Source organism: Carassius carassius, chromosome 4 (assembly GCF_963082965.1).
Source record: "Carassius carassius chromosome 4, fCarCar2.1, whole genome shotgun sequence".
NCBI classification, from domain to species: Eukaryota; Metazoa; Chordata; class Actinopteri; order Cypriniformes; family Cyprinidae; genus Carassius; species Carassius carassius.
This window is the reverse complement of record NC_081758.1, coordinates 25,180,791-25,196,330: the sequence shown is the minus strand read 5'-3', so window position 1 is coordinate 25,196,330 and position 15,540 is coordinate 25,180,791. Positions and strand designations below refer to the sequence as shown.

Genomic DNA, 15,540 nt, shown 5'->3' with positions numbered 1-15,540 from the left:
TTATGGAAATGATCTGGCTGCATCTGTGTTCTTTAATTTGCGCATAGTCAGTAAATCACCCGCAGAAATTTCCACTCTCATTAGCGTTTCTTTTTTTTGGGGGGGGGGATTGTGCTCTCACACTAATTTGCCCTGTTTAGTTAATCTCACCCTATCATTCTAAGATTTCTATATGTGTAATGTAGTTTTATTAAATCAATAAACCTCAAGAAGACCAGTTTCACCCACCATGGTTAAGGGTCCGACATACAGACATGGGTGTGGACAGACAAAGGCATATTTTACATCTTCGACTGTGGCTCAGATAGCAAAGCCAGAACTATCTATTTTATCAATTTGAGTGCAACGGAGCACAGGTAATCTCGCTCCCCAAGGCCCCTCAGATCTACTGCTTTAGTCATAATCTGATTGAATCTTCTTTGTGTCTTGGAGGGGGAGGTTAAGAGATAAGGTGTGTGGAAAGCAGAACAGAGAATGGAAAAAAAGAGAGGAGAAATAAAGAGACAGAAAATGGTTAGAGACAACCCATCATTCTGGTGAAAAAAAAGAAAAAAAAACTTTCAGCAGCTTCTAATAACAGCTATACATTGCCTAAAGCTCAGATGATTTTGAAGGACTTAGAGAAGATAATGTAGCAAACTGTTAGTGGAAATATTGGAAATCTTTTATCTTTTCACACACTGAGCTGTCCTAATCCTCAGTAAAACAAGCTGTAAAGCTGCAATCATCTGTAGAGGAAAGCCTTTAGACACACACGCTCACACAGAATTACATTCACATCATTCTCCATGGAGGCAGTACAGTATAGCAAAAACTTTGGCTGCTTGCAGATGCCAACAGAGGAACTTCAGTGTCAGTGGTGACTGAATGACTTATAGCAGTCAGGAGCAGAGGGTCCCGGGAACTCCAGCTAACTGTGAATGATGAACCCTGAGATTGTAGTGATCTTTTTCTAATGTGATGATGTACAAATTTGACTGACATCATTTCCAGAGGAAGGGCCACTGTAAACTTGTTTCCTTTCTTGATTTTAATTGACAAATGATTTTATCCCCTAATGACTTCAAGTATCCTTCATCCTGTCCACCAATTCATCACAAAGTTGAGCAATATTTTACTTAAATTACATGCAGAAATGGAAAAACAGGACAAGTTGCTCTTTTGGGAAAAAAATAAATCATATGGTTCAGTTCTTAATTTTTTTGTAAAAAAAAGTTATATAGATTGCAAAAAAATATTACTGTGATACTGCTTAAAAAAAATTATATTGATATTCACTTGACTTCTTGAATTGCAGTAATTTATTTTAGCATTACTGGCCTGAAAAAAAAATTGCAGCAAGCAGAGTGTCTTTTCATTAGCTACCTTGTAGACAATCTTTTATATATTGAATTAAGAGAAATGGATTTGTAATTAGGAGCATTTTAATTGTAATGCAATGAGACAGTGCATGTGGGTGAATGCTGCTGTAGAATGGATGTGAATATAACACATTTAATTAAATTCAAATGTATTTGTATGGCGTATTTGTGTATTGTGTGTATAATGTATTTGTATTAGATATTTAGTAAAAGCTTATCAGTGTGACTATCCCAAGTTGATGTCCATATGGCAGAAATTTACGGTAAAACTTGTAGCAAAATTTGGTAATTCTGCATGTTGTTTCAGGGTTGGCATTATCTGAGGTGTTTTGAGGGGTTGGCATCATCTCTTCTCAGGTGTTCAGTCATCTCAGGTCTTCGTAAGGGCTGGATCCAGACTGAAGCTTGTGTAATTTCTAGTTACCACGGGATGTCAGTCCCATGGCAGAAACAGAAGAGGAAATATAGAAAAAATAACTTAGCTGCTGTTCCAACTAAGCAAATAATTATTTGTTCAACCCAAACAAAAGAATGTTAATGTGCATTTGATCAGATGAAACTGAAGTACAGGGTTATGTGAATGCTTGGCTAAAGAGTCTTTGATCTAAATTTAAACAGAGAGAGTGTGTCTGAATCAGGAAGGCTATTCCAGAGTTTAGGAGCCGAATGAGAAAAAGTTCTACCTCCTTTAGTGGACTTTGCTATCCTAGGAACTACCAGGAGACCAGAGTTTTGTGACCTTAGGGAGCGTGATGGATTGTAGCATGAAAGAGATTGTAAAATTGGGGTAATATGATCATATTTTCTTGACCTGGTAAGGACTCTAGCAGCTTTATTTAATAACATGAATTTATTCAATATAACAACGATTTATTTAATTGAACAATTATTTATTTAATATAACATTAACTTTAACACACTTTATTTTAGCGACCAAGTCTCACTATTTCCTCACTGTTCAATAGCATGCATATTAGTATATTGGCTGTTTATTAGTACTTATAAAGCACACATTAATGCCTTATTCTGCTTGAGCATATTTTAGATGGCTTAATCCCCCCGTACTCTAAACTTAACAACTACCTTACTATTAAAAAGCTTCATTTTATGAGCTTATTAGTTAACAGTGTGACCATTTTTTTATTACGTTTTTTTGTTTATTTATTTATTTCAAATACGCAAATTGCCTCTAACTCTCCAATTAATGAATGTACATTGTGTAGGTTTGTCAGGTTTTGCAGAGTGTACATTTTTGGCAAATCCTTATAGAATATAAATTCTGTTAAGTAAGAAAAAAGTATATTTTGCAGTGTATTTTTAGTTAAAAGAGATACAAAAGAAAAGTTGCTCAAGCAGCTGAAGAGCAGACGTGGAACTACTGGCTCAAGCAATGGAAACAAAAAATGCAACAAGGCTCGAGGCAGGAAGAAAAGATTCAGGACTTTAGCTGAGAAAAGTCAGTGCTGTCAATATCCATATTGAAGACAAAAGCCTAGGTTTTTTTTGTGTGTGTAATTTGTAACTTGCCCCTGACAGTTGCAGGTGCTGGTTTCTCTAGGTTCTGTATTTTAAAGAACTTTTGTGTGTAATGACAGTAAAACCGGCTTCTGGTTTTTCAGGTTGGGTATCAGGGCTGTAATTATCAGATGAGGAGTCATTATAGCGATGCACCTTGTCACACTTTTAGCAGCGGTGGCCTGATGTGTGCGATTTGTGTGTGTGTGTATGTGTGTGTGTGTGTTTGATAAATGTGTGGTGTCAGATGACTCACATCTTCCTTATTTCCTCTCCTGACACATGAACTCCATTTTTGTTTTTTGTTTTAATAAAAAATAGTGAAATCTTTCTGGTTCTAAGTAGACAACTGAGACAGTTCTCAGATCCCCCTGGCTCTGGAAATGGCCTATTCATTGCTCGTTTTTGATGTATTAAAGTTTGACTCTTCAGAATTATCTAAACTTTACTTAAGAGCCACTGGGAGTTTATAGACAGAAAGTTGGAGACAGTTTAACTCAAGGTTTTGGACTGTAGGTGTAGGTATGTTTAAAGTGAAGGTACAGCTCCTTCTCTAGGTGCCTGCATTATGTGGAGGTATCTTTAAATGTATAGAATGGTTGTAGGTGGGTTTTGTGGCAATATAGTGCCAGACGAACTTCAGCTGTTTAGTGTTTCAGTCCTCTCATAACATCTTAACCTGTATAAAAATTCTAACTTATAATGGCAGAGATAGTAAGACAGCTGTGGACATTTAATTTAATTAATGAGTTAATTAATTTTCTGTCTGATTGTATCTGGGTTGCACCATGAAAAGGTGTTTTCCATAAAAATATTAAGCAACACAACTCTTTTCAAATTGATATTAATGAGAAATGTTTCTTGAGCACCAAACCAGCACATTTCAATGATTTCTGAAGGATCTTGTGACACTGAAGTGTAATGGCTGCTGAAAATTGAGTTTTGCATCACAAAAAATAAATTACATTTCACAATATATTCAAATACAAAACAGTTGTTTTAAATTGTAATAATATTTCACAGTATGTACTGTTTTTCTGTATTTTTGATTAAATAAAAAGCAAAATTTAGCTGTATCCTTTTTTTTTTTTTTTTTTTTGCTTTAAACACACCAATAACACGGATTATGTTTATCAAATGAAATATTTAATTTATTTAATTTTTAAATTTTATTTTGGTAAACATCCCACCTGGTTTTGATTTTTGATTTGACTTTTCCATTGAGAAGGTCTTTCTCCATAAATTACTGATAATAGGAGCTTTGCTGGGGGATTGTGTGTGTGTGTGTGTGTGTGTGTGTGCGTGGTTTTACTTCACTATACTTCAGAGACAACTTTATTTTTGTTAAACCTGCCTTTGAAGTCATTTATGGAAGTGCTGATTTAGGATAAAAATGAAGTCTTTTATATTCTAAAATGCAAATAGTTTTCTTACACCAGTAGAGCTGTGGGTAGGTCTGTAGTCTTTATTATTAGCTTATATATAAGTCTTTGATATGTTTTCATGATTGTTTAGTAAATGTGTGTCTGTGGATTGAGCATGGATATCAAACAGTCAGATAAGATAAATGCATTAACTGTAAAAGAATATTAAGAACTTTAAAAGTATTTAGTTAACTACCTTAAATTTGTTTAAGAATATCGATGGGTAGTAACAGTGAAAAATGCCCTTTTAAATGATTTTATAGCTTTGGCTAAAAACTACTGGTGTTTTTCATAATTTGTCAGTCTCTAACAGTTTAGTCTCTTTTCTCCTTAAATATTTTGCACATTTCCCCCAACAGACCGGATCATATTTCAGGTCCACTTACAGCTCAGACTCAGACACCCACCCAAAACTCAATAGCTATGTTAACCTTGTTTTTGGGGTTTATTTGGCTGTCTTGTTCATTTGTTTTTGTTTAATTTTTAGTTGTGCAACTAAAGCCTTAATCGTACTGTTGACAGAAACCAATATTTGACAGTCTGGTTGTAAATCCACCACACACAATGCATCTGTTTGTGGTAACTGAGCATCTGAACAGAGCAGATGGCAGTGGGCTTAGCCCTCTTCCATGAACCATTTGAATTTTGTGACTCGCGTTTCACCTTTCGGACTCAGATGACACTGTGGATCGATTTACAACTAAATGCATCCTATCTGTGGCTCGCTTACTCATACTGTCACGCTAGCAGTATTCTTTGTCTCATCCCTTCTCTTCTTGTTGGTTGTGTTTGTTGGAATTGTTGTCATAGTAAACATCTCAGAAATAATGAGTCCCTGGTGTAATGTGATCAGCTCAATGAAAAAAAATGGTATATTTGTTTTCTTTACTGCACTGTTTTCTTCACAAAATACCATAATTGTGCAAAAAAAATCACACCTACTCAGAAGTTGTGACAACCGTATAGAGAAATCACACATTCAAAGATGACAGAAGAGATCATGTACAGTCAAAAGTAAACCCTGACAGGGTGATCAGGTCTTGCATCATCTATCACTTGTGATGCTTATTTTGTCTATTTGAAGTTCTATCTTACAGGTTTTCTTGGTTTTTGGTCTGTTTTTTCCTGAACATTTTACTTCCTTGAAGGGTTTTATGCTCACTATGTATGTAACCTGTTCACTTTTCTTAACCTGCTCATTCCCCGTCAATTTGATTCAGCAACAAATTTTGAGTTTTATCCATGGAATAATAAGTATATATTTATTGTTTCTAAAATGGCCTCTAAGTATTAGGTTTTTTGTTGTTGTTGTTGTTGTTTTGACAGAAATAATAAATAACCACCTTTTAAAATTGACAATTTTAAAACAGAGACTTGGAAAAAAGAAAGAAAGAAACTTCTGAAAATTCACATTTTTCAGTTTATAATCACGTTTCTTCACAAACAAGTATTCCAGACTTCTCTATTAGTTGTTTGTTCATCATCACAAATGGTCTGTCAGTTCATGCCTACATTTAAAACACTTTTAAGACTGAAAACTTATAGCATCCAGTTACTTATTCCCGAAAAGTCCCAAAACTGCCAGTTTTTCTGCCAGTGAGAGGCAGAAATCTTTATACACATATCTGTCATTATGGCTTAAAGTTCACATCATTCAAAACTTTTCACAGGTTGTGAGTGGAGCCCAGAATGCCAAAACTCTGAAACAAAAAGCTTTCTCTCATGTAACAGTAAACTGTTCACTTATCTCCGGCATTCGCAATCGAGTGCTGGCTTCTCACTCATCTGTGAAGTTTTAACACATTCACCTTATTCCTCCAGTTCCTGCTCAAGATGATTTTGTCAGCGATGCCATTTACCCAATTACTCACCTTCAGAGGAACGCCACTGGATGACTTCACGTGTTTTCAAAGTTTTGGGTTTCAGAATGGCCCATTTGAGTCGGTTTCATTTTAGAGAAAACGTGCTGATGCATCTTCTCTCGTGGCTGGACTTTATCTTTTTAGGAGTACTGGATATGGCGTCTACTTGTTTAAGCTTGCATCTGAAGCCATTGCAGTGCGAAGCTGATTTGCACAATCGGTGTATATCTGCCACAGTCCCTACTTTGAATCTTAACATTACGGAATAGATGGAATTATAGGTCTTTCTTTTAATTTTCAGTCTTTCTAGTGCCTGTTTGAAACTGAAGCAAGCTCAGACATATGCTTCTTATCTCAGTTCTACTCAGTACCGAAGACATATCAGCAAAATGAGCAAAGATAGGTGCAAGAGATGGTATTTTGCAGCAGCGATTATTGCTGTATTTGCCATCCACATGATATTTTTGCTTGTATTAGCCCGAATGGTAGGTTTATCTGAGAGAATCTCAGTGGTAGTGTCTTTGGTACCTTTCCACAAGTTTACCGCAAACCCATAAGCTTTTGATAAACCATCTCAGGATAAAATTATTATTTCACTATCTCCCCTTCACTATCTCTTTACCACACTTTATTTTAGACCACAAGCAGAGAGGCTCCAGTCTCTCGTCAGCAAAATTGGAGCCTCCTTTTTGTTGGGATCTCAGAGGGCTGATTCATTTTCATTTTGAGTTTGTCCTCTTAGCCAGCAACGAAGAGCTTTTTAGGCATTTAAATCAGCTGTCTCACAGATTATTCCATTTTTTCTCTTTTTTTTTTTCTTAATAGAACTTGTTTGTTTTTTTTGGATCGGTGTTCGTAATGCGCCATTAAAGTCTGCGAGTTGTAAATCATCTAACCCGATTTCATTCCTCACCCAAACGCTGCCCATTGAATAATGAGCATCTCTGATTTATAATTCAGAGTGGAAACTTTGAGTGTTAGGCATCATAACAAAACCACAAGCACTTGCTGGAGCAGAAGCAAAATTGTTGTTACTGTAGCAACTCATTAAAGTACATGCACGCACACACTCATATTTACATCTTCATTTAATTCACTTTATTAGCAGCAGCATCAGAATACAGATGGTTTAACTCTGTTGTGCATAGTTAATGGGTGTTTCTGGCGCAAGAACGTACATCCACAAGTATTAGGTGAACAACGCATGTTATGCATCCTTGAATGATTGTAGTTCTGCTCCACCTTACTGAAATCTATCAAAAAAGCTACGCTAATCCTGTCAAGTCCTTTGTTGTAGTAGCAGCTGAGGAAAAAGCACGTTGTCTCGGGTGTGTTTTGTGGCCAGTGATCTTTCTTTGTGCTGACTGGCAGGAGATAATGTGGCGGAGAGACTAGCCGTCGCAGTGCAGCTTTTATCTTCTGAATAGAGACATAAGATCATGCCAACCTCTTTATTTAGAGACCACCTGGTTCATTGCTTCCTAAATAATATGTGCTAGATAAAATAAAGAAGTGTTCAAGATTAATAATGTGTTTTTGTGCAGGCTGAATTTACAAAGCAGTACTCCCACTCACTGTTTTTTACAGTATATTGCTTTTGTTTCTGTGCCGCAGCCCGCAAGCTGAGGAAGATCGGACAGATGAAAGGTTCGGAGGAGGTCAGCCCCGTTCAGGGCCCATCAGAGGCAGCCCAGTGCCTGTCGCCCAAGCCAAGCCTGACGTTCCACTCACAGTTGATCTTCCTGAACATCCTGGAGGCCATCGAGCCCGAGGTGGTGAACGCCGGCCATGATCACGCTCAGCCTGACTCAGCAGCTGCTCTCCTCACCAGCCTTAACGAGTTGGGAGAGAGGCAACTTGTCAAGGTAGTGAAGTGGGCCAAAGGACTTCCAGGTAATTTAAGCATATCAAATTTTCACTTATTTCAGTTATGCTGTTTTGCTTTTTTATAAAGGGGTCAGTGACATGACACAAATTTGATTACACCTCTTTTATGATGAGCATGCTTTTCATTTCTGGATCAAAAATTCATTTTGTCAAGATATCACAATGAAGAAAATGCCTCTATAAATATAAAAAATAAAAACTTTTGTCTACCAAATTAGAGTCATGTGGTCCAATGCAGAAACAAACAATAAATGAAAGGACCCCTGAAGATCTTCATGTTTTTTTTTAAGATCAGTCAGTCTCGTTTCTGATCAGTTGACTTTTTCATTACAAGGCAAGGTTAGTAAAATCTCATGCGATGCAACCAAACACTTGATATATATGTGAATTAATAGTTAATGATATTTGCAAAAACTAGTAGTAATAATAATAATAATAACCTTTTACCTTCAACAAAATAAATGAACATATTTCTGAAAATAATGATTAAAATGTGTATACTCATGTTTTTAAAGTGTAATGAAAATGTTTTTACTCTTTTTTTTTTTATTAAATGTTTTTAAAAACCGTATGAAACCAATATAAATACAAAAAGTATTTTTTGTAGAAACTAGAATTTTAAAGGATCTTTCTTTTTCTTTATCTGTAACACACTTAATATTCATTGACACAATAGTATAATAACAAGATGGAGATCCTGCCTGGTGAAGTCGGGACACTGTTGGAGTTATTTTGTTCTCTGATTTAATTATGGTTTGTATTTTCAATTCAGAGGCTTGAGAGGTGTTGTATAATGCACTTCATTCTAATGGGTTTGATAAATCCAAGCGAAGGCTGACATCAGTCATGCTAAAATGATAAAGCATCAAATACTGAGAGAAAAACAGCAGTAGGGGCGATAGAGAGAGAAAGGGGTGTGGCTTGACACAAACTGTTTTTTGAAGCTCATAGTGTGACAGTGTGTGATTGGTTGATGGAAAATAGAGTGATGTGATTTGTTGCGGTTTTCCAATTTCCTTTTATTGATAGCATTATTAAAACTGTGAAGCCTGGCATTTTAATCTCCACTGAATCCAGTGATGAATGTGTTATGGGAGAAGAGAGATCAAGTTTATCCCAGAAAGTTAAGTGTATTTCCTCTTAGTTTCCTGAAAGTGGTGCAAAGGCTGCCTGGTCTTCAACAAATTGTTTTATTTGGTTTGTTTGGTTGGACATGCATTTATATATATGAAATCTGATTCATGGCATGAGCTGGAGGAGTGGAAATAGAGTCGTAAATTAATAAAAAAAAACGCCCAAGCAGCTAACAAACTGTAAGCTATAGGCAGCAAGCACAAACCATAAGTATCTCTCCCATCTTTTCCATCTCTCAGGTTTCCGTAACCTGCATGTGGATGATCAGATGACGGTCATACAACACACCTGGATGGGAGTGATGGTCTTTGCTCTGGGTTGGAGGTCCTACAAGAACGCCAATGCGCGGATGCTGTACTTCGCCCCGGACCTGGTCTTCAATGAGTCAGTCTCATTCTCTTTCACATCCGCTCTGCTCTTATTTGCCTGTTTTCTTTTGTGGCCGGCACCCATCTGTGTTCTGTATTGTTTACTTCTCTCTCTCAATCCATTCTCTTCTTATGTCCATTTGTTTGTCTTTAGTAAATGTACTAATCCATCTTTCCTCACATTCATTTTTCTTTCATTTCTCTTCAGTGGCCCTTTCTCTACCTTATTTCATCTCTCTCTCTCTCTCTCTCTCTCTCTCTCTCTCGGTCAGGTACATATCTTGTACTTCATGCACACAATAACAGTCTTGTCATGGAAGCTTCCAAGATTCATTTATAATTTACTGCTGGCTTATTATGGTGTGGAGGATCTTTGTCACCAACACAATCCCAAGAGAGATTGGATTTTTTGGGGGGCTCACATGCTCTCAATGGCCTTTTTCACCAATATCTGAAATAGAAGATTTACTTTCTAATGCATCTTGGCCGTATCCCATACCACTACTGCTGACAGAAATTGTGTTTTATGCATGAAATACATTTGATTTAGTGAGAGATTTGGGAGTCATTAGATGACTGAGCACATTATTCAGTAGTCAGTACTGTTTTGTAATTAGCGGGTGTTGAAAAGTTGATGTTTTTGTCAGATGTTTCTTTGTTGGCTTCTTTCTCTCCGTACATGTCAAATAATCTGCCCCCTATTTGTCAGTCATAGGATGCATATCTCCAGCATGTACGAGCACTGTGTTCAGATGAAGCACCTCTCGCAGGAGTTTGTGCTGCTGCAGGTCACACAGGAAGAGTTCCTCTGCATGAAGGCCCTACTTCTTTTCAGCATCAGTGAGTCTACTGCTGTGTGTGTGTTCAGAACAGACTTTTTCTGCCAAAGTAATTATGGATACTAACACCCAATGACAGATAAAAAAATAATCATAATAATAATTAGTGGCATATTTCCTATTTGTGAGAAAGATAGGATGTGTTATGTAAACTTATCTAACACAAAATGAGCCAAGCTAGCATAAAATGTCTGTATAACAGCATCTTGAAATGGTGATATAAGCCTGTCCAGAAAACGTTTACACTGTATTTAGCAAATCAAATTGATTTTGTACATTCTTGTGAATTGATACAATTATTGGTATCCACTATTTTTGCCCCAAATAAACTAGCCGCTGCTGAGTGACAGCTTAATTTAGACATAACTTGATATTTTTTTAATGCTATTTTTATAATATTGAATATTGGTGTTATTGAATATTTATGCTAGAAAACATTAATTACACAAAATACAGTCTTTTAAACTGCATAAATGTCCTACATTATGGTAACAGTCACAAAACTTTCGAAACTATTATTAAATGTATAGAGAATATAGCTCATACAAAATTTTGTTTGACATCCTGAAGGTTAAGTCCTTCCTTTCGCCAGGCATTTATTAAAAAAGCAAGAAGTGACTTTTTTTTTTAACGTAACATTTTCCGATTATTTTAAGAGTTTTAGTTTTAGTGTATTTGCTATTTGTATTCAAAACAAACACCACCATTATCACAGTACAGCAACACAACATATTTTAATGACATCTTCTTTTTCCAAGTGTATGCTAATACAATATGATGCAAGTTCAGGTGTACATTTTTATTTCTGTTTCTGCAGTTCCAGTGGAGGGGCTGAAGAGTCAGAAGTATTTTGATGAGCTGCGTCTGACATATATAAATGAGCTTGATCGTGTAATCAACTACGGCAGGAAGACCAACTGCGCCATGCGCTTCCATCAGCTGACCCGATTGATGGACTCACTGCAGCCAGTTAGTAACACACACACAAAAAAACACACATAGACACCATACACCAAGCATAATGATTTGTCTGTAACATGCAATATTGGCCCCATGAGACCCTACCATTCAAATGTTTGGTGTCAGTAATATTAATTAATACTTTTATTCAACATGGATTCATTAAGTTAATTAAAAGTGACAGTAAAGGCTTTAACACAGTGACAGAACATTTCGATCACAAATAATAACAATGTCAAATAGTTCACAATATTATTATTTTTCTTTTTTGTCAAGTAAATGCAGCCTCTTTGAGTCTCAAGAGACTTCTATCAAAACATTACAAAATCTTACCGACCCCAAACTTTTGAACGGTAATATATATGTCCATACACAAATAAGACAATTACAGGCAAATTCACCAAACAATTTTGATACCGTATGGATGCATTTTGTTCATTAACAATCTGCAATCCAGTTTAACCAAGTGCTAAATGCATTGAAATATCCTGCACTATATTTAAATGAATTTGTTGTCATTCTTTCCAGTGCAAACAAGCCATTCTATGTAAATTAGGCTCATTATCGATGCACTTTATTCACAATACTCAGCCCTGTTTGCTTTTGGCAGATGGTTTTATCTAAAGTTATGCATTTTATTGGTTCATTTATACCTTAGGATGGTTTACCCAAAAATGAAAATTCTGTCATTATTTACTCACCCTTAAGTTGTTTCAAACCTGTATGAATTTCTTTCTTCTGATGGACACAAAATTCAGGTGAATGCTGTACAATCGCAGTATACTATGCCAGATTGTGGTAGTCTGCTGCATTGTCCACAACTGAATGCTCAGAACCAGCCTGAGATGGGGAACTGCAAGATGTGCATTGAGTTCACTGCTAATTTTTGGGCTGTGTTTTTGCGCCACTAACTGATTTACATAATTCCTTAAGTAATCTGAATCTAATACAACACAGGCAGCACAATGAAATAATGATACAATCAACAGGCACAATTCATTCTTAGTGAATTCTTCCTTAAACATGCTATGATTTTCTCTATGCCTTTAGTTTTTCATTTTTTCATTTTGCTTATTCTTGTCTCTCTCTTATCCCTCTCTTTTTCTTTCTCTCCCTCACCCAGGTTGTTCGGAAGTTGCACCAGTTCACCTTTGACCTCTTTGTCCAAGCTCGGTCCCTGCCCACAAAGGTCAGCTTTCCCGAAATGATTGCAGAAATAATCTCGGTCCAGGTGCCAAAGATCCTCGCCGGCTTGTCTAAACCAATCCTGTTTCACAAATGACAAGACTACACCCCTGAACCACTCATCCATACCAACCCCACCCAGGCCACATGAGCCAGTCAGTCTGGTCTGATCAGGTTTGATCCAGCCTAAACCAGCCTGTCATGCTTTTAATCTGGACTCGAATCGAGCGATGGGACTGAACGATACTGATTTTTTTGATTTTCCATTTTTTAGAATACCCCCCCCCCCCTCCCTTTCTTTATCAGTCTCGTCTCTCTCTCCTTTTGAAAAATGGCCCTGAAAAGTAGCGGGACCATTACATCATTACAGTTGTCTATCTTCTCCTCAGAGATCATTTGAGCTCATTTTCTCAAACTGACAGCATGGCGTGAAGCAGGTTTTGTTCTTTCTTTCGACCAGCAGTTATCCTTCAAGAGCTACAGCTTGTTGCCTGGTGGACAGGTTGGAAAAAAATATACATCACACTGAAGTTTCATCTTAATCAAAAAAAAAAAAAAGGACATTATGCAGATCTCTATCAGAGTCTGTGACCTGCCTCCACTCTATGCACTGCAGTGTAAGAAGGTTTCATTTATTGTCCATGACTTGAGAGATCAGGAAAAGCAAAGCAGTATGAATAGAGAAATACATCCGGACGTGACACAAACGGTGACAGGATCTTTTCGCTTGTGACTTACTCTTGTGAGATAGAACAACACACTACTAAATACAGTATTGTAGTATTACAACAGTATTTCAGTAATGCAGGCTGGCTATCACTCTCCTTCCTGCTTTATTAGTTTATTGATTGTAAAACAAGTGCTTCATTCATTTCTTATGAAATGTAGAGGCTTTTTAAAAGCTTTTAAAAGAGGCATCATTCTTTTGGGTCAGACAATTTGTAACTTTTTCATTCAATTGAAAGTCTCTCACAGTTGGGTTTTGCCACTAAGAATGAAAGAACAGCACAATAATAAAAGAAAAGTCATCAAGAGTTGCCTCCAGACAGCAGACTTTTGTTAAGATGGGGCTCAATGCCCTCTTTTGCAATCTGGAAATTTAAGTGCAGGTTTTAGAGTATATTGTTGACAGTTTGTACATAAATACAGCAACTCTTGGGTCAGCAAAGAAGATCTTCAAATGTGTACACATATATATAAATCTATGCATGTGGTCTTAATATTCATCAACAAAAAAACTAATAATTGCATGATAAAGCCCTAGATATTCAAACAAACCAAATTGTATTTCCAGTAAGCTAAATGGATATTGTTAGGAAACAGGACTGTTTCCCATAAGGCTCTTATGAAGTTGCTCGCTGTCTTTATCTCTTTCACTGTCCTTAATGGAAAATTTGGCAAGGTAATGTTCTTGTATATATATCTGTAAAAGTTAAGCGTGGTCCTTTTAAATCTTTCTATGTGCTAATGTATGGATGTAGTCAATAGTTTTACAGTACAGTTTCCTCTTTCCTTTATAGTAAGTGCCACTGAGGGATTTGTATTTCTCGCGCAAAGCAATAAGCAATCACAAGCTTAACACACTCTTTTAACGAGCTCTTTTAGAATACCAAAACATGCTTCAAATGGTGCACAGCTTTAAAAAAAAAAAACACACTAAAAAAGAGCAATGCTTATGTGCTAACGCTGGACTGTTATTTTTTCAGAAACTCGTACCAAATAGTCTATTACACCATTAACTGTCGCAAATCAACGACGAGTGGTGCTAAAGTTCTCCTCTTTATTAACGAGGATGCTAACAGGATGGTAAACCCAAAAATTAAAATTCTGTCATCATTTACAACATTTTAAGTTTTTCTAAACCTGTAGTAGGCCTAGTTGTTTTGTTTCTCTCTCTCTCTGTTGAACACACAAGACATTAGTAAGCAAGCAGCAGTTGCTGGTAGTACGGCGAAAATACAGTGGAAGTAATATTTTCACAAAATCTTTTGTGTTCAACAGAAGAAAGAAACTAGGCTACTACAGGATTGGAAAAACTTGAGGGTGATAACACAATTTTCGTTTGTTGGTGAACAATCCCTTTAAACGAGACAAAACAAACAAAAAAAACAAGGCCTATGTATTTTTTTACTCCGCTTTCGCTTCAATTAAAGCATTCTCTATGTATCTGTCAGAACGGAACATCTTTACTCGTTTTCCTCGTACTCCGGCGCAGAGACGTCGTGTCAACTTCCCTCCGCACGCTCTCCGTTTCTAAATGATTGAATAATGCCTGCAGCGTTATGTATGTAGATTACTCTTTAAAGAGCCCTAAAATCGCGGCGCTGTGTTGTCTTTGTCATGCCTGGGTGACCTGGGGTGTACTTTGAGTTTCCCGGTGAGTTGAGACGACGAGATGTGGTTTAGCTGCTCGAGCTCTTGTCGCCGCAGAGCATGTTGACGGTTTAAATGCGCCAGACAGAGAATAGGCTGTCAGAGACAGCTCCTCTGCGCTGACAGCACCGAGCTCCGCGCAATTACACGCAGGTGTTTACCCATTTTGACGGCCCAAAAGCACTCATTAGAATTTGCAGAACTCCAAACTGCACTTTTACCCTGCCAAAAAAGAAGTCATGACTTTCCCCACAAACCTGCAGCGCTTTAGGACAGAGCCGAAGAAGCCAAAGTCTAATCACAAAGTCGTTCATTAGCCGACGGATTCTCGGAGGGCGCACTTGCATGTTAAACAGATATAGCCTAGTTCATTTATACTTGACTTTGCGAAGGACGCGCTCTCTCGCTGTCTTATAATATTGTCTGTTTGTAATGTCAGTCAGATGTAACGGCTCGTTTGGCTCGCGCAGTGCTCGTGAACCGACTCGTGCTTGGATAACCTGCTTTGTCACTCTTAACACATCTCTTATTAGCTATGATGTAGAACTTTGCGTGTTGGTTTTCAATTAAAGTTTGGTCAACCAATAGCAAAAGCATATGTGTGTGTTTATTATGTGCTCTTATAAATCTGT

At 37.0% G+C, this 15,540-nt stretch overlaps 1 protein-coding gene across 1 annotated transcript in view; it reads left to right on the top strand.

Moving 5' to 3' along the window:
* The window catches only part of ar (androgen receptor), a 79,585-nt gene extending 64,938 nt beyond the window's left edge, over positions 1–14,647 (top strand). Inside the window, exons 4-8 of the mRNA XM_059548069.1 lie at positions 7,777–8,055; positions 9,423–9,567; positions 10,261–10,391; positions 11,208–11,359; positions 12,474–14,647. Of these exons, the coding sequence (XP_059404052.1) occupies positions 7,777–8,055; positions 9,423–9,567; positions 10,261–10,391; positions 11,208–11,359; positions 12,474–12,632 (866 nt within the window). The 3' untranslated portion in view covers positions 12,633–14,647. The remainder of the gene's footprint in view (positions 1–7,776; positions 8,056–9,422; positions 9,568–10,260; positions 10,392–11,207; positions 11,360–12,473) is intronic.
* Positions 14,648–15,540: the final 893 nt, after the last annotated feature.